We start from the raw sequence: 22,299 nt of genomic DNA, 5'->3' as shown, positions 1-22,299 counted from the left end.
AATATCTGAAAGTGATTGTCTTCTCTTCTCACTGCATCCTATTAGATGGGCCAATATTCCAATTCATCCCACTACTGATGATGCCACTTCAATTCCTGGATCAAGGTGGTGTCTACCAGACTTCTCTGCTGCACAGCTGCTCTTTTGTCTTTTGAAATTAACCAGATTCATCCTTTATAAATATTCTATTCTTCATCAAATTGTCAGTATAAAATCATGGGTTCATTTTTCCTTCATGAGTTACCATCATAATTTATTTTGATTCCTAAAATGTCCTAGATTAGAAATGATAGTCCCATTCCAAACGGCTTCTCTACACCTCATCATTCTTGAGCACTTCTTAATTTTTGGCCCAAATTGTCCAGTTATTTTGCATTTTCTATACACTAGACCTGGAATGAGGCATTTCTCCAACAATTACTGATTTTTTTCAGTGGAAAATAGTATTTAGAAACCAACATCTGGGCACTCTGGATGCTTCTTGGGACATTGGTGTCATTGCTACTAGGCTAGGGGAAATCCATTTGTTCGTCTACTGTGTTTCCCTGAAAATAAGACCTAACAGGAAAATAAGCCCTAGCATGATTTTTAATAAGACATCCCCTAAAAATAAGCCCTAATCCATGTTTCCCTGAAAATAAGACCAGGTCTTAAACTAAGCTTTGCACCAAAAAAAGCAATAGGACTTATTTTCAGGGGATGTCTTCTTAAAAATAATGCAAGGTCTCATTTTCCGGGTAGGTCGTATTCTCAGGGAAACACGGTACCTATTCATCATCATCTATTTATGTATTAACACACACTTTCTTATCTAAGGTACATATGACACTGATATCTCTAATTTCAACCCCAAACCAGTTTATCCTAGGAATTTCCTTTTCCTTATCTGTAACTCCTTTCTCCAAAAATGAGAATTTCATCTCTAATTATTCTTAATACTTTGACTTATATGATCATCAGTCCTCTTGAATGAAGCCAATCTCCTGCTGTTACTACCAACTACAATCCCCTTGCATATAACTTCCTCCATACATCTCTACCTACATACGGTGTTCTGGCTCCGATACCCTTGTCAGGCCACTGCCGTCTTTGCACCTCGCCAAGGGCACCATTCCCATGCTGCCTGGGCTCTGACACCTACACCAAGTGGCTCTGACAAGGTGAATGTCCTCTTCTTACTCTGGCCTTAGCATGTATACTGGTCCAATAGTGCCACCACTGCCATATGGGGACACCAGTCCTCACCCCACTCTAGCTCCATACTGGGTTCCCCTCTGTCACACAAGGATGCCTTTTCCATACTGTGTGGGCTCTGATACCCTGTGCAGGCCTCCCAGCCTCACCTTCCTGTGTGGTTTTCTCATCCCTGTGCTTGATTCCAAGATCCTGCATCCAGCCACTGAGAACTATGTTCTCTTAGAACCTGGAAGAGATTTGGTGATGGAGGAATATGCGGGTTTAGGGAACACAGTAGTGTCAGGGTTATACATACGCACTTAGCCTAGGGAAGCCTTCAGCTTCTGAAGAGAATAGCTTAGATTAAGAAGGAAATGAGGCAGAAGTAGTAACCCAAGGGGCTCAGGGAATATGCACCGTGGGCATGGGAAAGTCCTGCACAGAGGAAAGGTGGCTGACACATTTCAGATGTGGAGGAGAGAAATGCCTGACAGTGGTTGACCTATTTGCAAGTGGTGTGTTATAGCATGCAGAAATGGAAAGGGACAGATCACTACACTAGAGATGACAGGTAAGCAGTGAAAGATACTCAGTCACTGGGCACTTCGTTACAAATCACGACTTTCACTTTTTTTTTAGTTGTTGACTCTTACACCTCATTGCATCTCTAGCTAGCAACAGTGTTAATTTAACAAAGGTTTTAAGAATTCAACCCCAACAGCGTGGTCAGGTACCAATATAAAGAGCTTTCAAAATTAATTCCAGGTACTAGGTTAGCGCCACACTTGTCAGACCACAGTTTTAGACGGCGAAAAAGCAAGAAAAGCTTATCCTGAAATGTGAACAGAGCAAGAACACTATACTCAGGATGGCAGAATGATTCCGTGACTGCCGAGGAGAAACACATTCCTTGCAGGCAAATGTGTGCTGCCCTGGGGGCTGGGGCACCTGGTAGACATGACTGCCCCGTGGTATTGAGACCAGTCAGTCCTGCAGCTGGGCCCAACCTGCCCCAACCCTGCTTATTTGCATGTTACTGGGGTGCAACCCACAGCCCTGGACACATTAATAGTGTGGTCACACCCTGTGCAGGGATCAGTCCGGGCAGGACGTAGCGTGGACATGAGGGTCCCGACTCAGCTCCTCAGCCTCCTGCTGCTGTGGCTCCCAGGTAAGGAAGGGAAGCCGGGGATTTACTCTGCCCGTGTGGTCAGTGCCACTTAGACTGCAGGGTAGTTATAAGACTGGTAACATCATTAAGAGTACGGATGTTTGCTTTCATGTTTCCCTTCTCAGGAGCCAGATGTGATATCCAGATGACCCAGTCTCCATCCTCTGTGTCGGCATCACTGGGAGACACAGTCACCATCACTTGCCGGGCCAGTCAGGGCATTAGCAGTTGGTTAGCCTGGTATCAGCAGAAACCAGGGACAGCTCCTAAGCTCCTGATCTATTATGCAAACAGTTTGCAAACCGGTGTCCCTTCGAGGTTCAGTGGCCAAGGATCTGGCACAGATTACACTCTCACCATCAGCAGCCTGCAGCCTGAAGATGTGGCGACTTATTACTGTCAACAGTATGATGAAACTCCTCCCACAGTGTTATGAGCCTGAACATAAACCACGAAGCAGACAGCTGAGAGCAGGCCGCCCCAGCTGCTGCTCTTGTGCCTCCATCAGCTGAGAGCATTTCTCAGATGCACTCACTCTTTGATGGTGACTGGAGGTTTTGGTAGAAGTATCCAGAGTGGCTCCTCTGCACCGTAACTCTCTTTGTGTCCCCTCAGCCTCCGTAGCACATACAACGTTTCTCTCTATTTCATAAAGAACTGAGATCATGACACATGAGCTGTCTGGGTTACGGTACCAGTCAGAGTTCATAAAGTGAAAGAGAAGCCACAGTGGGTATTCCAAGCAGGAATTGCTTATTATAGGGATTTAATTTCTAAAGTACATTGTTTCAATGGCCTTGGGAATTAATAACAGGGGAAGCAGATGGTGGGAACAGGGGGTTTCCTGGTGCTCCCCCAGAAACCAGAGAACATATGCCTTTGGAGACAGACGCTGGCTACCCATGTTGTCACCAGACCTGTTGGGAATCCCAGGAGTGGGGCTGCTGATGCTCTCAGCTCACCAGTGATTTTCCAGTCCTCCTCTCTGCCTGCAGGACCTATGGATAATACTGAATCCTCCTCATCTGACTTGCAAATCTTAGTGAGAGCCCCTCACTAAGAGCAAGTCTATGGGAAATCATAAGGGGCAAAGGGGTTCAAATTAACACAAAATTTATTTGCTTTAAGAGTATAAGTATAGAAAAAGTATACTTATTTGTAAATGGCATTATGAAATATCAAAAATTGAACAGAGTCATCATTTTTAGAGACTTAAATAATTACACACCTAAGAATAAATCAGAATGATATCTAATTGTATTAGAAATAATTGGACTTAAACTTACTTGTGCAGTTTATTTGAGGGATTTTGTTCTTTCCTTCAGTTTGCCCCGAGATTGATGTGCCTTGGGTTCGCACCTTCAGTTTTGCCCCAAAGGAAACTATCCATAGTGGAGACCAATCCATGTGGCTGCAGAGGAACCTCACAGTTGAGCACTGTCTGGATCGTGCAGCATTGTTAACATAAACATTCATGAATACAGAAATGCATTCTTGGTATTATAGGCTATGAAATATTTGAGTGGTTCCTTACAAACTATTATTGCATAAAAACTGACTAATACAATATTTATACATCTGCATGTAGAGATAGAGAGATTTCACCAAAACTTATGGCACAAAATAATACTTAGGAATCCGTTTATAAAAAGATGGAAAACCATAAAAGAAAGGTTTTAATATTTGAATAAAAAGAATAAAATTTACATCATTTATGTAAACATCTCACATTTTCCATATATGGCAGTACTTACATTAATAACAATAATTTTATAGATCAGAAACTTATTGAAAATTATTACACCATAATTTCATTGCTAAAATTATACATCTGAGTGTGTGTGTGTATATATATATATATACATATATATACACATATATATATGATACCTACATGTGTATACATGTTTTTGATAACTAATGTAATCACTTTATGAGTTCACGGGTTAGTATAACTCCAGCTACTCCCCATCAAAACCAGGTATCCAGGACCTGATATAGTACTTATCTGGCTTGAGGCATTTTTCTTTATAATCTTTGTTTCTAAATCACCCACCAACTGCTGTGCTTACTGGAAAATGTGTTTTCTAAGTGGAGGTCCAAAGAGTATAAATGAAGATATTTTTCCTACTGCAAAAAAATAAATTCTTAGAGCCTATGGAAGTTTCATCATCTCTAGTTCCACAATCATGCTATGAGTTCCAGGTATGAGATGTTACTTACCTGATTTTTTAAAAATTTTATGGTGAAAGCTACTCGACCTCTCATGACGTAAGTCACACATATTTTAATTTATAGAGATAATAACTAAATAAAACTTCTAATAACCAAGTACAAAATAAACAGAATGGCTGAAAAATTAATTCATGGATAATACCACTTGTCTTCAAATAGTGTAGAAGGGACACCATCAGCCTAGAGGAAGTATATTAGAATCTCACGGAGGGGCAAGTATGAAGTTCGGTAAGATTTATTTAATAGTATATTTTAAAATCTCTCTGGCGTTTGTTTATTAATAGTTGTAATATCTCTAAAATACTGATCAAGTGGCTACCCTGGCTGTTTGGCAAATCAGAAGACAAAATTATACTTCAGAAATGCATACTCAATATGTAAAAATTTTTAGACTTTCTTTAGGCAATCATTTCTCATATTTTACAGATAATTGATACTCATGAAACTTGGAAAAAATGGGAGCAATGTAACAGGTGTTATTTAGCCAAAACTGACCAAGAGTGAAACAAGTCAACCTATGTCCTGATGAATTAAACACAAAGCCACACCGCATCAACCATTAGGGTACAGATTATTCCATGTCTTCATTTTCCAGCTAGAAAATTAGAAACTTAGAAAAATTTAACCAAGGATAAAACATTCACTAGTCAGGTGCCTGGGAATGAAAAAAAAAGCAAATGAACTGAGAGCTTTAAATTGCAGATTATTTGAGGTGTTTCCTTATGTTTATGAATTATTTGTGGAAGTGGGAACAAATGTATGCCTGAGATTTGCCAGAAAATGACACTATATTGATGTCACTTATACCCAAGAGAGCTGTGGAAGAACAGAGTCAAAACACTAGGTAAAATTCAAAGGTTATAGCTGATGATCACTTTGAAATGAAAAATAGCGAATTCAATGATATAGACTCCTGGATTTAAGATATTACCAGACTTTAGAAGAAACAAGACTGACAGGTTCGAGACACAATTATTTGGGGAAATACTATGGTTGGACCTTTGATAATGGGCCAAGATTGAGGACAATGGCTTCCCAAGTGAAAGTTAAGCTAAAGGTCAATGCTGAGCAGAAAGTTCTCAATAATTAGATGACACATTGATGTCAATCAGTTACTGCTATGGTCTGATTATTAGTCCCCCCTAAGACTTATATGTTGACGTCCTAAACACAATAATGATTATATTGCAAAGAAAGATGTTTTGTTGGTGATGAGGTCATGAGGTTGGAGCACTGGTGATTGGGATCAATGCCTTATAAACAGATCCCGGTCATCAAAATGTCGGCATGAGGTGAGCCTCTGTAAAGCTCCCCTGGAATACACAACTAATCGAACAACACTAACTCCACAAAGGACTCCCTTCACAGCAGACAGGCAAGACACAGAGGCCCACTACTGAATTCACCTAAAGGTGGGAGAATCGCACGAGCGGGGGAGGAGAGAAGGAAGAAGTGCCAAGACAGAGCCGAGCGGGCGGAGGACGCAGACCTAGCTCAGTGCTCCAAGCTCGCTGCATCCCGGAACTACCGCAGCTGTGGGAGAGGGAAGAACTTGGACTGCTAGGGCTCCACGTACGGCCCACAGGGCTGAGGGGGCAGCATAAACCACGGCTGAACCCAACGCTCATGGCAGAAACCTCAGAGAAAGGACTGAGGGAAGGCTGAAATTAGTGGTTTAAGCCATGATTGCCGAGCAGAGAATGGAAGCCTTAGGCACTGAGACTAGCCAACTGTTCCCTACCCTCCAAGAGCTCACACCGCCCCAACATGCCCGGTACTAGAACCAGAACAGTAGCAGTGTCAGATCAAACGAACAGAATGTTTTCTGTTCTGAGAACTGTGGACCACAGACAAAGATTCGCAGTCCAACTAGTTCCAGAAAAGGGGAAGGAGCCGTGGAAGCAACACCAGCTCTGGTGGTGGTTGCTGCCATTGCTCTGGGCCACCTCTCACAACTCACTCCGCCCCTGACCCCACCTATCTGGATGGATCCCTGCAGGAGTAAACAGAACTGCTGAAACATACAGGCTCTGAATCTGGTGCAAAAAGAGCTTTGGACTTCAAAAGCTCTCCTCATACCCACAAAGACACTGCGCCCCATGACCCAGGCAAACTATTAACAGAGGAGAGGCCCGTCTCCCAGGGAATTCCCCCATTGTGTCAGAAGCTAGAATAATGCAGAGAAAATATAGCACTACGGTGTGAGAGAGAAAAAAAAGGCTGCAATTGGAGAGAAAATAAAACATTCTACCAACAAGTACTGGAAAACAAAAGAAAGACCTCTTCCTATCAACCTATTGAAGAAGTCACTCCTATAGATGTCTAGGAAGAGAAATAATAAATCAACCTATTGAAGAAGTCACTCCTATAGATGTCTAGGAAGAGAAATAATAAATCAGTAATTGCCATGAATAACCAAGGCAACAAGACAGCTCAGAAAGAAAGTGAAAAGTCTCCAGAAGAGGAACTTAAAGACATGGAAATATGTGGCTTAAATGACAGAGAATTCAAGATTGCAGTTCTGAAAAAACTCAATGAGATGCAAGAAAACACAGAAAGGCAGTTTAATGAACTCACAAACACAATCAAAGAACAACATGAGCATTTTACGAAAGAAATTGAAATTTTAAAACAGAACCAAGTAGAATTCATGGAGATTAAGAACTCAATAGAAGAAATTAAGAAGGCAATACCACCTTATACTTATAACATATATATATATATATATATATATATATATATATATATATATATATATGACCTATTCTATAATCTATACTTATAACCTATATACTAACAATGAAATCTCAGAAAAAGAAATACAAAAAACAACTCCTTTTCCAATTGCAGCAAAAAGAATAAAATACCTAGGAATAAACTTAACCAAGGATGTGAAGGACCTATATGCTGAAAACTATAAGACATTTTTGAAAAAATTGAAGGACACAAAGAAATGTAAAGACATTCCGTGCTCATGAATTGGAAGAATCAACATAGTTAAAATGGCCATATTACCCAAAGCAATATACAGATTTCATACAATCACCATCAAAATCCCAATGACTTTTTTAAAGAAATAGAACAAAAATACATCAGTTTGTTTAGAAAAACAAATGACCCCAAATAGCCAAAGCAATCTTAAGAAAAAAGAACAATACTGGAGGTATCACACTCCCTGACTTTAGCTTGTACTACAGGGCTACAATAATCAAAACAGCATGGTATTGGCAGAAAAACAGACACATAGACCAATGGAATAGAATTGAGAACCCAGAAATAAAACCACATAAATATGGACAAATAATTTTTGACAAAGAAGCTAAAAACATACAATGGAGGAAAGACAGCCTCTTCAATAAATGGGTGCTGGGAGAATTGGATAGCCACATGCAAAAGAATGAAACTGGACTGTTATCTGTCACCATGTACCAAAATTAATTCAAAATGGATCAAAGACTTAAACATGAGACCTGACACAATAAACTGCATAGAAGAAAACATAGGTACTAAACTTATGGACCTTGGGTTCAAAGAGCATTTTATGAATTTGACTCCAAAAGCAATGGAAGTAAAAGCTAAAATAAACAAATGGGACTCTATGAAACTTAAAAGCTTCTGCACAGCAAAAGAAACCATCGACAAAATAAAGAGGCAAACGACTGAATGGGAGAAGATTTTTGCAAACAGTGCCTCCAATAAGGGGCTAATATCCAAAATATACAAGGAACTCATGAAACTCAACAACAAAAAAGCAAAGAATCCAATTGACATATGGGCAGAGGACCTGAAGAGACATTTCTCCAAAGAGGACATACAAATGGCAAATAAACATATGAAAAAATGCTCAACATCACTAATCATCAGAGAAATGCAACTAAAAACCACAATGAGATATCACCTCACCCCAGTCAGAATGGCTATCATCAACAAGACAAAAAGTAACAAGTGTTGGAGAGGCTGTGGAGAAAAAGGAACCCTCATACACTGTTGGTGGGAATGCAGACTGGTGCAGCTGCTATGGAAGGCAGTGTGGAGGTTCATCAAAAATTACGAATAGAATTACCATATGACCCAGCAATCCCTCTCCTGGGTATCTACCCAAAAAATCTGAAAACATTTATCCATAAAGACACATGTGCTCCAATGTTCATTGCAGCTTTGTTTACAGTGGTCAAGACATGGAAACAACCAAAATGTCCTTTGATAGACGAATGGATAAAGTAGTTGTGGTATATATACACAATGGAATACTATTCGGCGGTAAGAAAAGATGATATAGGAACATTTGTTACAACATGGATGGATCTTAAGAGTATAATGCTAAGCAAAATAACTCAGACAGAAAAAGCAGAGAACACTATGATTTCACTGATATGTTGTATATAAACCAAAAACAACAAAAGAACAAGACAAATGAGAAACAAAAACTCATAGACACAGACAATAGTTTAGTGGTTACCAGAGGGTAAGCGGGGTGGGGGGATGGAGATGAGGGTAAGGGAGATCAAATATATGGTGATGGAAGGAGAACTGACTCTGGGTGGTGAACACACAGTGCGATTTATAGATGATGTAATACAGAATATGTAATACATCTTTCTGAAATCTATATAATTTCACTAACAATTGTCACCCCAATAAATTAAAAAAAATTTAATGAAGCATTTAATAAAACCACCTTTTTGCGGTATTACAATTAACAGAATATTTTATTTTTCCTTTGTGTATATGAAAAGGAATAGTCACACTCTTTGTTCCCAATCACAAACGTAGAAAACCATAGACCCATAGGGTGCTATAGTCAGTAACCGGATCCTGGGCCATCGGGGTACCCCCTTGCCTTAGAGCCATTACTGCCTCTCTCTTTCTCCTTAAAGCCACTAAGGAGATTTTTTGGGGGATTTTTTTTAACCGTCTTTGTGCTCTACCCAGTAAAAGCCCTACTGAATTCTCATCACACCAAACATTTTTCCGTCAGTTGCCTCACTTTCTATGAAATCCATTTGTTAACTGCTCCTCACATAACTCTTCCATGTCATTATAACCCTAATCCAGTTATTTTTCATCCATTCAATATCTATAAAACTCTTAAAACTGCCTAATATTGATCATCTCCTGACACCTCAAAATTTTCTGTAAGGAATTCCTTTGGGGAATGCTGATTTCTCATCGTTTTGTGATGGTTCTAATTTAAAAAATGAAAATGGCAAATATTGTGCTGGATATTCATTATCAACAGCCATTAATGTAATTGAAACAGTATCCTTACTTTTAGTTACTTCAACCCAACAGGCTGAATTATATGCTCTTATCTGGGCTTGTACTATACCTCAGAGCAATACTGCCAAAATTTACACTGGTAGCAGAGAATCTTTTGGAATAGTGCATGATTTTCAAGTGTTGTGGAGCCAACATGGAATCCTGGTTCTAGAGGAAATGAAAAATGGTCCCCATGTTTAGGAATTATAGGATGCTATGTTTTACATGCTGCTTTAGCCATAAAGATCCCAGGGCACTGTAAATTTGACTCTCTGGAAGGTAGGGAAAATCACATGCTGACACTTCTGCTAGGAATGCAGCCCTTAAATCAGCAGTAGTCCACCCTCTGTTTACCCATTAAACTGGGTAGAATTTTGCAGAAGTGCTGGCTTCTTCATTCAGACTGTTACCTAAAGATGAAGCTTTTTTTTAATTAAAGTTTAATGGGGTGACAATTGTTAGTAAAGTTACATAGATTTCAGGTGTACAATTCTGTATGACATCATCTATAAATGCCATTGTGTGTTCACCACCCAGAGTCAGTTCTCCTTCCATCACCATATATTTGATCCCCCTTACCCTCATCTCCCATCCCCCAACCCCCCTTACCCTCTGGTAACCACCAAACTATTGTCTGTGTCTATGAGTTTTTGTTTCTCATTTGTTTGTCTTGTTCTTTTGTTGTTTTTGGTTTATATACCACATATCAGTGAAATCATAGGATTGTCTGCTTTTTCTGTCTGACTTATTCCGCTTAGCATTATAATCTCAAGATCCATCCATGTTGTCACAAATGGTCCTATTTCATCTTTTCTTACCGCCGAATAGTATTCCATTGTGTATATATACCACAACTTCTTTATCCATTCATCTATCAAAGGACATTTTGGTTGTTTCCATGTCTTGGCCACCGTAAATAAAGCTGCAATGAACATTGGAGCACACGTGTCTTTATGGATAAATGTTTTCAGATTTTTGGCCTAGATACCCGGAAGATGGATTGCTGGGTCATATAGTAATTCTATTTGTAATTTTTTGAGGAACCTCCACACTGCCTTCCATAACGGCTGCACCAGTCTGCATTCCCACCAACAGTGTATGAGGGTTCCTTTTTCTCCACAGCCTCTCCAACACTTGTTGCTTTTTGTCTTGTTGATGATAGCCATTCTGACTGGGGTGAGGTGATATCTCATTGTGGTTTTTAGTTGCATTTCTCTGATGATTAAGTTTTAACACCATTTTTACACAATATTTCTTCCAACCTTGTTACAAAATCTGTTCTCGGAGGATTTCCTAGAAGATATACAGACCAAGCTTTTGTGTGGAATCCTACCTAGAATTATATTTATTAGTTAGTTTTCTTGGTCAACTCAACTTTGGGTTTAAATTACACAAGATTTAGTAGAACAAACTCTATTATTTCAATTTCTCCAGGATTTTGTTTGCAGGACAGTGACTTATTTGTGAAGTGATTTGAAGTTGACACAATTGTCACAAACTATTCAACATGACCTACATCATGCTGACACCTGAAGAATGATAGGGTGTGTTCCTATTTTAATGAAGGATGGTTTGTAGACTGATGCCCCTGAGGGATCTCTGACCCAGCACCTTATCCACAGTGACCATCTTTAAGTGGATGCCCAGAAAAATGTCAGTCATAGCTACAGATTACTCCAAGACATTAAAACAGTGATCCCAGTTCTTGATTATCTCACATATGGAATTTTCTTTTCAACTGGAGACTCATAGCTGTTGACACTTAACATGCAAACCAAGTGAGAGACAGAGGTTGTCACACAGAGCTAACAAGAAACGGGAACCCCTGAAGGGACTGGATCTACATAATGAGAAAGACTCTGTATAGAACGGGTTTTTCTAAGTACCAATGACAAAAAAACATATAAAATGAAACATTATAAAATGAAAGATTGTTTATTCTGTCCCATCCTTTCAAGGAGTTCAAGTAATATGGCATATTTCTATATATCTATATATTATATATAACATATGGTGTGAGATATATATATATATGTATATATATATATATATATATATATATATATATATATATATATGGTCTTTTAAAGATGGGACTATTACGCAGTTTTTAAGATTAAGTAGCATTGAGGGAGGCTACAACAGCAGGGTTCTCTGAGTGTAACATTTCAGTGTTTTCAGAGACTATACGAGTATCAAGACCAGGGCAAGAAGGTATTACCAGGAACACATTGAAGTCTCCAGGGACACCAAAATATCTTTCCAGAGGCTGAGAAAGAACAGGGGAAGCACAGTTTTCAACCAACACCCAATGCCAAGTAGTCGTGCCTGGCTTCAGTCTCCACAGCTGGGCCTTTCTCACCTAGGTACAAAGTTAGGGAAAGAAGTCCAGGCCTCTTTAAAATAGCTCTGGATCTAACACCCAGAACATAACTATGGAAGTTTCATTCTCCAAGCATCATCAGAGACTTGAGACAACAAACCCCCATAGTCCTAGGGTCTCTTCAGAGTACAGAGCTGTCTCATCATTCAAAAGGGTATAAGTCCTTAGTGGTCTGGCCCCTCAGATTGAGATGCCCTGTCTTCCCTGACACTGAAGTTTGCTTTAAGGAAACAATGAAGATAGGGAATATATGAAATGGAGTTACTTTAACTAAGCTGCTAAAATTATTAATATTATGAAGGGTGAGGCATTCAGAAACATTCCATTCTTGTTCTAAATAAACTGGGAAATCAAACTTTTTGAACCTTCCAATCCTGTGTCAATGCCTGAATATACATCTAAACACACAGCAGACCTCCAGGTAACACTGATTACCTGGACTCACATATCCAGATCTCTTGACAGCCATCTGGCATTCATTATTCAGACCTCTGACTGCTGACTGACAACCATCCTGGGCCAATCCTAGGGCTAAGAATGCAGAACTGATAATTCTCAAGAAGGTACTTTTTATTATAAGAACTCTTAACTTTTCTGTCTTCTTTAGAAAACTTCTGGTTTTTTACCTAGCTGTGGTCCAAATTTGCAAACTCTAAAACCTTTGAATAAGTCCTTGTTCCTTATTTCTAGCCAAAGCTTCCAGACTTTGAGTTCATTCAACAGCTTTCACTCAGGACTGATTAGATGCAGAAAATTTGTGAGGAATTGTTTATCCTGTTTGGGAAATTCTAGAATCGAGAAACTGTTGGAAAGGATTGAAGAATTTTGGACATCAGACATTTATACTTTGCAAAGAACAAAAGATGGACACTTAGTGTCAAATGTCCTTTCTTCTTTAGATCATAGATGGTAGTGATTTCTCTTTGAGTTGATTTATATAATACATAAATATGTATTTCTTGCACATTTGCCATGGGCCAGGCAATGGTGCTAATCTCAGCATATACAGTAGAAATAAAAAATCGATAGGATGCACACCTTTAAGTTCTTTATTGTCTGGCACATTTTTTTTCAAAGCATTGCAGCAGTTACTCAGTAGTTTTTTATGAGGTTGTCACCTTGCCATATAAACCGAGAACATAAGGAAGACTATTTCTGACCTACAGACACAGGACCATTTTCTGTTATCAGCCAGGTGACTCTTTTATGGCCCAAGCTTCTTTGAATATTTCCTTCCTAAAGATGGTGTTTACTTTTAGATGGTCTTATAAAGGAATCTTGCTCTTTAACAAACATTTTTCGCTCAGAGACAGAGGATGTTGTTGCTGGATCCACTGCTCTCGGCGTTTGCCCTCAGGATCCCTGGTAAGAAATGGGCAGGAGATAAACGGGAATTTGTAGAGGTGTCAAAATATGATCCACAAGGATGGACTCCCATGAACATTGAAAGAAGCTGAAATATTAGTCAAGCCCAAGTTTTATTCTTTAGTTCTAAATGGAAATGAATTCAATGAAAATGAAGTCATAATATTACACAATACATACCATTCAGTGGCTTGTATTTTCATGAACACCTTCCACGTGACTACGTAGAAACCTGCTTCATACTCTTACTGGCTGCTTTACGCTCCATTGCAAAACTCTATCATCATTAGTTTAATCAAACTCCTATTGATGAAGATTTCAGTAATTTTTCATTTTTTCACCTTGTAAACAACATTTCAATGACCAGTCTTATATACACATTTAAGCACACTCCTTCACTCATTTCTAAACTTCGGACAGCCTAAGGAGTTTCCTTTTCCTTCCCCCATCCCAGCATTTTCTGCCATGCAGGCTGCTTCCATTGGGTGACTCTGCTCTCAGGATCAATTAAGCATGAGCTCCAAGTTCACACCCCAGCTCTGTCACTAACTGTTATGAGCAAGTTACATAATCTCTTTGCACTAAAGTCTTCATCTACAAAACGGGACAACATTAACTTTTAGTTCCTAGATTTGGAGGGATCATTAAATGTGGTGATCCATGTATAATGTCTAGCACTTCGTTAAGTGCTCAATAGATGCTAACTATTATGACTGGTATTACTTGTATCTCTGCAGAAAAATCACTGTCTATCCTTTTTAGGATCCAGATTGAATATGTCCTCAGTCAACTATTTTGCAGTTAATTTCCACTTGCCAATTTATCTCCTCCAGCTTGATTCCTTCCTCCTCTTCTGGTGAGGTCTGCTGCTGGTTTTGCTATTAAAGGCAACCAGTAATGTTCCCAGTGACAGAATCAAAGAAACCCTCCCCTAACCTTCAGAATTAGTTATAATTTTTCTTCTAAAAGTTACTATTACAGTGGTATTAGCCCTTGGTCTATTATAATCTATCAGTTCTGATCTGTTATTGATTTTCAGTTATTTGTTGGGTTTTTTGTTTGTTTGTTTGTTAATTGATTCTGCAAATGTTTGTTGAGCATTTGCCAAGTGAAAATACTGGACTGGGCCTTCCAAATACAAATAAGAAATGAAACAGTTTACAATCCAGTAAGATAGAAAGAATCTGACAGCAGATAAGAGAAATTAGGTGTTCCAGGCCCAATGTCCTGCCTCTGGACTCTGCAAAATTACTTGCTGTGGGATAGTCTGGGAGAAGGACTTTCTGGAGTTGAGTCTTGAAAGACAATTAGTTGTTCACAAGCTAACATGTTTCCAAGCTGTGGGAGTGATTTGTAAAGGTTGGAGGCCACAGAGGAATGGTAAGGAGTTTAGGATGGTGGGAGCAATGTATGCTGAAGTGAAGATAGAAGATGAAGAGAAGACTGCAATGTGTGAAAACGTAATCAGAACAAAATGAGGTCATCAGTGTCTTTGACGGGGTTACTATGGAAACACTAATGCGTGCCATGGTTCCCTGGCAGTTCCAAAGACAGCATGCACCGGGTTCCATTCAGAGAGATGTGATGGGTACCCCTCTGAGCTCTCTACCTCTACTATGAAAATAGGTGATCAACCAAGTACCATCAGCTTTTCTACTATATTATCTTTGCTTTTGTTTCACATGTCATCTATAACTTCATTCCAAAACACATTTCAAAGTAAGACATGGGCCTTGATTTAATATACATTTAGTCTAACTTTTTTGAAACAACATTGTGGCAAAGGAGAGGTTCAAATATGAAGACATTCTTTAATTATTATTAACTGAGAAAAGATAAAGGGTTCCATAATTGCATTGAATAAGTTTTATCATTTTCAAAAACTTCCCACCCCAGAAGAAGGTATAAAGAAATGCAGTTCTAATTACATCAAACTAAAAAGTTTTTTCACAGCAAAGGAAACCATCAATAAAACAAAAAGGGATCCTACTGTATGGGAAAAGATATTTGCCAATGATATATCTGATAAGGGATTAATATCACAAATCTATAAAAAACTTACTCAACTCAACTCCAAAAAAACAAACAACCCAATTAAAAAATGGACAGAGGACTTGAGGAGACATTTTTCTAAAAAGGACATACAGAAGGCAAGAAGACATATGAAGAAATGCTCAACCTCACTAACCATCAGAGAAATGCAAATAAAAACCACAATGAGATACCACCTCACTCCAGTCAAAATGGCTATCATCAATAAATCAACAAACAACAAATGCTGGCGTGGATGTGGAGAAAAGGGAACGCTAGTGCACTGTTGGTGGAATTGCAGATTAGTGCAGCCACTATGGAAAACAGTATGGAGGAATCTCAGGAATTTGAAAATGGAACTACCCTATGATCCAGTAATTCCACTCCTAGGCATCTACCCGGAGAAATCCAAAACTCCAATTCAAAAATCTGTATGCATTCCTATGTTTATTGCAGCACTTTACACAATAGCCAAGATATGGAAACAACCGAAATGCCCATCAGTAGATGACTGGATCAAGAAGCTGTGGTACATTTATACAATGGAGTATTACGCAGCCATAAAGAAGAAAGAAATCTTATCATTTGCAGCAACATGGATGGATCTAGAGAACATTATGTTAAGTGAAATAAGTCAGAAAGAGAAAGACAAGTACCATATGATCTCACTTATATATGGAATCTAAAGAAAAGACTATGTGAATGAACTAATCAGAAACAGTTTTGGGGACACAAAGAAAAAACCGAGAGTTGTTAGATGGGTGTGGCGGGGGGGGTTGGGGATAAGGGGAAAGGTGAAGGGATTTGGAAGCAGCCGGTAACCACAAGATGGCCTCAGGGTTTTTTTGAAAATTAATTTGGGGAAGGTATTCAATAATGTTGTAAAGATTTTGTTGGGTATCCGATGGACATGCGTCCTATTTGGGAGACCACCTCAGGGATACTGTGGATACCTGATCATGGCATTGTACACCAGAAGCTAAACATTAATGAATGCCAACTATAATTTTATATATATATAATGTGATGGTTCAGTGTGAGGTCGGAGGGATAGTGGATGGGGGGAGGGGGGTTCACAGTGTGAGGGATATAAATGATGAACGTCTAACGTCTAAGTATTACCTTGTCTTGTACACCTGAAACTAATAAATAAATAAATTAATTAATTAATTTTAAAAAATGCAGTTCTAAAAACTTGCATGTTTTCTTTGTAATTTATATTCAGCCTACTTTCCAAAAAAAAAAAAAAATAGATTTTAAAAAGTAGTCCAGTTGTAGTACCATCACGCCATACACATAAATATATTGTCTTCTAAGATTTTAGATCTCATGTGAGAAAGTAAACATTCTCTGTCAGCACATCCACACCTGCTTGAAAAGGGAGTGAAGCATCAGCAACTGAGTCAGGACTCTGTCAACCTTCAGTGAAATGTTTTTGTACAGAGACACAATGGAGAGCTACCACTGTGGTGGACGTTCGGCCAAGGAACCAAGCTGGAAATCAAACGTGAGTAAAATCCAAACTTTCCTTCCTGAGTTGTCTGTATCTGGTGATCCCTGTTTTTATGAAGCTGACTCTTTGAAACAGACTAACATCCTCCCAAGCAAAGATAAAGTCTGTAAACAAACTTGAGAATTGATGGCACATTTTCTATGAAGAACAAGATGGGTAAGAATAATTTATCTAAGTGATAGTTTCCGAAACTCACTGGGGAGCAAATCGTATGTTCTGAACAGAGCTTTGCTCAGTTGTCAGGAAGGGGAACTCAGTTTCTGTATAGGAGGGAGGTTAAGAGGAAACTCTGTGTGTACACTTTCGGCCAGGGGACCAAGTTGGATATCAAACGTAAGTAGGATTTTTTTCAACTGATTTTTCTGTTTCTAGTTAACTTACTTTTTGTTCCTTTTTGTGTGTTTTCATTAGATAGATAGATAGATGTCAAGGATAAAACACATTTCATTCCCAGATTAGGTACAGAGGAATGAAAATTGTTCCAGAGAAAGATAGGTGATGATGAATTTTCAAGATTTCCAAATCAAAATAACTTAATTGGGGGAAGGGGTTTGCTACCCTTGTAGGGCAGGTTTTTGTAGAGATGTAGAGTTAAGAGGAACCACTGTGGCTCACTTTTGGCCAAGGGACCAAACTGGAGATAAAACGTAAGTACATTTTTGCTTAATTATTTGTGAGGTTTTTGACCCATTGTATTTGTGCAAGTTTGTGACATTTTGGTTAAATGAGTCATTCCTGGTAAACCAAAAGTAAAATAGCAGAAAATAGCTGTCTTTTAAGCTGAGTAAACAAATTGTTCAATTTGTGAAGAGAGTAGAGTAGGATTTATGAGGAGAATGGGAAGGAAATAGCTAGATATTTCCCTGACTTAGCCTTTCTCATATGAATTGATTTCTGAAGGAGGTTTTTGTTGAGGTGTTAGAACCCTTACTGTGGCTTACTTTCAGCCAGGGGAGCACGATGGAGAACCAAACATAAGCACACTTTTCTAATCCTTTTTCTTATAAAGTCGTGAAATTTGGGGATTTTCATGTTTGGAATGTGAGTTGAGGTCAATTCTGAAAAGAATGAGATTCTTCCAAAAATCAGATGAGTAAGGGATTGAAAATCAGTTCATCTCAAAGAGCAAAGATCTAGTTAGCTGATGTGGCATCTAAATTGCCAGATTTTCTCTGTATCTGTCAATCTAATGAGGTTAGCAGCAAAAGGAAGTTTTTGTTGAGAGCAAAATAATTGAGCTAAATCTGTGAATCACCTTTGGCCAAGGGACACATCTAAAGATGAAATGTAAGTAATTTTTCTCTATTAACTTCTGAAATTTGGGTCTAAATGCCAGTACTGACTTTTAGAGGCTTAAGTATGAGATTTGTGGAGATGAGTAAATGAGAACACTTCAGATTTATCATCAGTTTCAACAGTTAAACTCAGCTCCGAAAATAGATTTGTAGCCAAAGAATTAATCTAAATGAAATGAATCAAAGAGAAAAAAAAGTATAGATAAAAAGGAAATCTTTGCTGCTCTAAAGAACCAAAGTGAATTCATTTCCATTGACTTTTGTCAAATATTGTATCAATTTTTACTCATTATGTATGATACAGAAGAGTAGAGACATGTATTTCTTAGTCTGTTTTCTCTCTTCTGCCTGATAAATTATTTTATAGTGATAAAAATCAATAGGACACACTAACAATCAGTAAGAAGTTAGAAAAGTATACCTGTTTGGCATGTAAAAGATGCAGCTTAATTGAGAATCAGCAACCGTGTCATTTTTACAGTCTAAAATGAGTGATGAACTGTCGGTATTCAGAAATTCTACAGAGATTTCATATCTTGACAGATATCTCCTTTTTAAAAATCTAATTTCTATATTAAACCAGCCTTGAAATGATCTTTTATCATAATGGTGGAAAGATGGCTGTCCCCAAAAGCTCAGATTTAAAGAATTTTTTTTATGTAGAAAAATAAAATAGTTGCATTTTTAAATGCCGCTGGACTTGTAGAAAAGTAGTAAATATTTTAATGTTTATGTTCTTTTATTTACTTCAGTTATTACTTGGCCATGTTTTTATATTGTGAACGAGGCATGGCACAGCTAGCGTGGTCCGTAGACTTTATGACGGTCTTTTCCGCGATCGCATGACTTGCGTGGCGGGGTCTCCACGCTCTTGCTGCAGTGAGTCAGGGCGCTACAGGCCAGGGCAATACTGCATTCGCTCTTCTAACTGCCATGGTCTGCTTTCCTGACACAGTGATACGAATAATGCCACTAACAAAAGAGAATAGAAATGTGGCGGGCACTGAGCTAACAAAGGAAAAACAGGGAGATGCCTGATTTATTAGAGATTTTAGAAATAAAATTCACATTCATTATTATATCCTCAATGAAAATTTACATTAGGCGACTATAAAGAGCTTAAAGCTATTTTTTTTCAGTGATATGGAATTATTTCAACATCTACTCATCAAATGTATTATTTAAGTACATTTAAATAATACATTTAAATAATACATTTTATGTATTATTTAGAGTCAGAAATTCCAACGCAAAGGAAAGAAATATTTATAACTTACAGGGTAAAATTTCCACCAGAAAAAAAATTTAATTTAAGGCCATCTGGCCTCTCAGGTTTCAATCAATTAACTTTTACTGAGTTCACATTAAATAACACTGAGGTATATTAACTGATTAAAGGTAAGATAAATTTTTGTCATGTTTTTAATTTTCAAAAATATAATAGCTTGGGTAGGATTATATTTCGGTTGTATACAATATCAATCATATAAAAATGCCACTAATAAAAACTTAATACAAAAATATTTTCCAATACCTTTATACTGTGATAGAAAATGTTTTATCTGGGTATTTTAATTCCATACCCTCTAAAACAGTTCAGTAATTTGTTGTTTACTTCAACATTTAAGAAAAGTTATTTTTGGTGTGCAGCAATTTCACAGGACTATTTTAGGGCTGTTTAAAAACTCTTTTAAAATTCAAAATTGTTTAAAACTAAACTAAGTTTTTAAAACTATTTAAAAACTATTTTATGGCCTTTGAAGAACTCTTTTAGAGAATTTTAAATGCCATTAAAAGCTAATAAGATGTTTTACAAGAATTTCCACATCAAAGATGTTAATTATTTAATACTTTAATACAGGATGGAAAATTTAAAGCTATCAAGGATTCACCCAGATAGGACTATCTCCATAGACTATTTCTCCTCCTTTCTTTCTAGAATTCACATTATTTTGCTGCCAAGGCTATTTCATAAAATTCTCTGAAAAAAAAAATTAGTAATGAAAGTTAAAAGAGAAGAAAACATCAAAACATAAAATGTTCAGTATGTTATGCTCAACTACTTGGTTAGCATAGAGGTTAGCTTTATAAAAACTGGTTCACTTATCTGTTGTGTTCTCCCAGCAAAGGATTTTTTTAAATTAAATTTATTGGGGTGACAATGGTTAGTAAAATTGCATAGGTTTCCAGTGTACAATTCTAAAATACATCATTTATCACATTGTGTGCTCACCACCCAAAGTCAGTTCTCCTTGATTTGTTGTTTTAACTTTTGCTCTCCTACCTGAGGGCTTGGATGCCCCCACAGAGGGGGATTTCCAGGAGGCCATCTGGCAGTTGCTCACAGTCAGAAATGAAGCAAACCAGTTCCTCCTAGGCAGGTGGTCAAAATTACAGTTGATCCCTCCTGGCCTGACTGAACATTGCCCCATATGGTGACAGCCATCAGACCAGGGCCCAGGTCTCCCTTTGAGGATCTTGTGAGGGGTGGGAGAGTTGCTGGCTTGAACACAGAGGGTGAAGGGGCTGACCCCCACCCAGGCACAGACATTGACTTGGGACCCACTCTACACAATGGTCAGGCCCCAACACTCCCAAAGGGAAAGTCAGCCTGATATCACTGCACAGTACTAAGAGAGGCACAGAGGACATGATCTTCTGAGTAGAGGGGCCAAGACTTGTTCTTGTTTCTAAATTCTGAGAAGGGTGAGTTGAAGTGACCTTTGTTTCTTGGCCTGAAGCACTGAGTTACTGCAGGAAGCTGGGAACACAGTTGAAGGAAAGATAGGTGAGGTCAGAAAAACATACATAAAGCATTTAAGAATGGCTGTAAAGACTTCAAAGAAAAATTTTTAAGAGGTAGGGAGCAGCTAGGGAGAAACTCAAAATCATGGACATTATAGATATGATTCCTGGCCTCCCTAATTGCTACAATTACACGGAATAAGCGAGTTACTCTCCGTATGTTTGTCCCTTATGGGCTCTGCTCTGGGATTGTCTACAAACAATGCACCCAAGTGGAGAACTTCCTTGTTATTTAAACACTATTCTCTGTGCTTCCTTCCTCAGGGTCTCAGGCTAAACCATCTGTCTTCATCTTCCAACCATCTTCAGAGCAGTTAAAAACTGGAAGCGCCTCTGTTGTGTGCTTGCTGAATGGCTTCTACCCCAAGGAAGTCAATGTCAAGTGGAAAGTAGATGGCGTTGTCCAAACCAGTGGCATCCAGAACAGTGCTACAGAGCAGGACAGCAAAGACAGCACTTACAGCCTCAGCAGTACCCTGACACTGTCCAGTTCAGAGTACGAAAGTCATAATGTCTATGCGTGTGAAGTCACCCACGCAAGCCTAACTTCTGCCCTTGCCAAGAGCTTTGATAGGAAAAGCTGTTAGAGAGAGAGGCCTACAAGGCCCCATCATCTGTGCCTTAGTCTTAGCCTTCCCTCTTCCCCTCCTCAGGTCTTGGGCCTGATTCCCAAGAGACCTACCCATACTACAGTACCCCAGCCCCTCTTTCCACCATATCCCCCCCTCACTTTGGCTTTAATCATGCTAATATTTGGGGGGAAGTGAATAAATAAAGTGAATCTTTGCACCTGTGCTTTCTCCTGCCTGAATTAATGGTTGTTGTACATTGGTTTTCCAGTTACCCAGTTTATCATCTAAGGAACTAAATATTGAGTTGCTATAAAATACATCATTATTTATAAAACTCATCATCCTCTCTGTGTGGCTTCAGAGTGAGGGCTGGAATGTAGGCACCATTTTCCTTGTATGGGGTCCTGCTCCCATGCAGCTGGCAGGTGGGCACCATCTTTCCTGTGTTGAGCCCTCCCCTCATGCCCATCTGAATTGGTCTGAGGAGCTCGGCT

General features: G+C 38.6%; 1 protein-coding gene across 1 annotated transcript; it reads left to right on the top strand.

The window, feature by feature from the left end:
- Positions 1-2,298: 2,298 nt before the first annotated feature.
- Positions 2,299-22,022, top strand: LOC308506095 (immunoglobulin kappa light chain-like; the record flags this gene model as incomplete). Its single annotated transcript, XM_081069014.1, has 4 exons — positions 2,299-2,347; positions 2,473-2,774; positions 17,097-17,127; positions 21,498-22,022. The coding sequence occupies 4 exons, from the start codon at positions 2,299-2,301 to the stop codon at positions 21,818-21,820; spliced, it is 705 nt and encodes a 234-aa protein (XP_080925140.1). The 3' UTR covers positions 21,821-22,022.
- Positions 22,023-22,299: the final 277 nt, after the last annotated feature.

Source organism: Rhinolophus hipposideros (genome assembly GCF_964194185.1).
Source record: "Rhinolophus hipposideros genome assembly, chromosome: 12".
NCBI classification, from domain to species: Eukaryota; Metazoa; Chordata; class Mammalia; order Chiroptera; family Rhinolophidae; genus Rhinolophus; species Rhinolophus hipposideros.
This window is presented reverse-complemented; position numbering and strand designations above follow the sequence as displayed.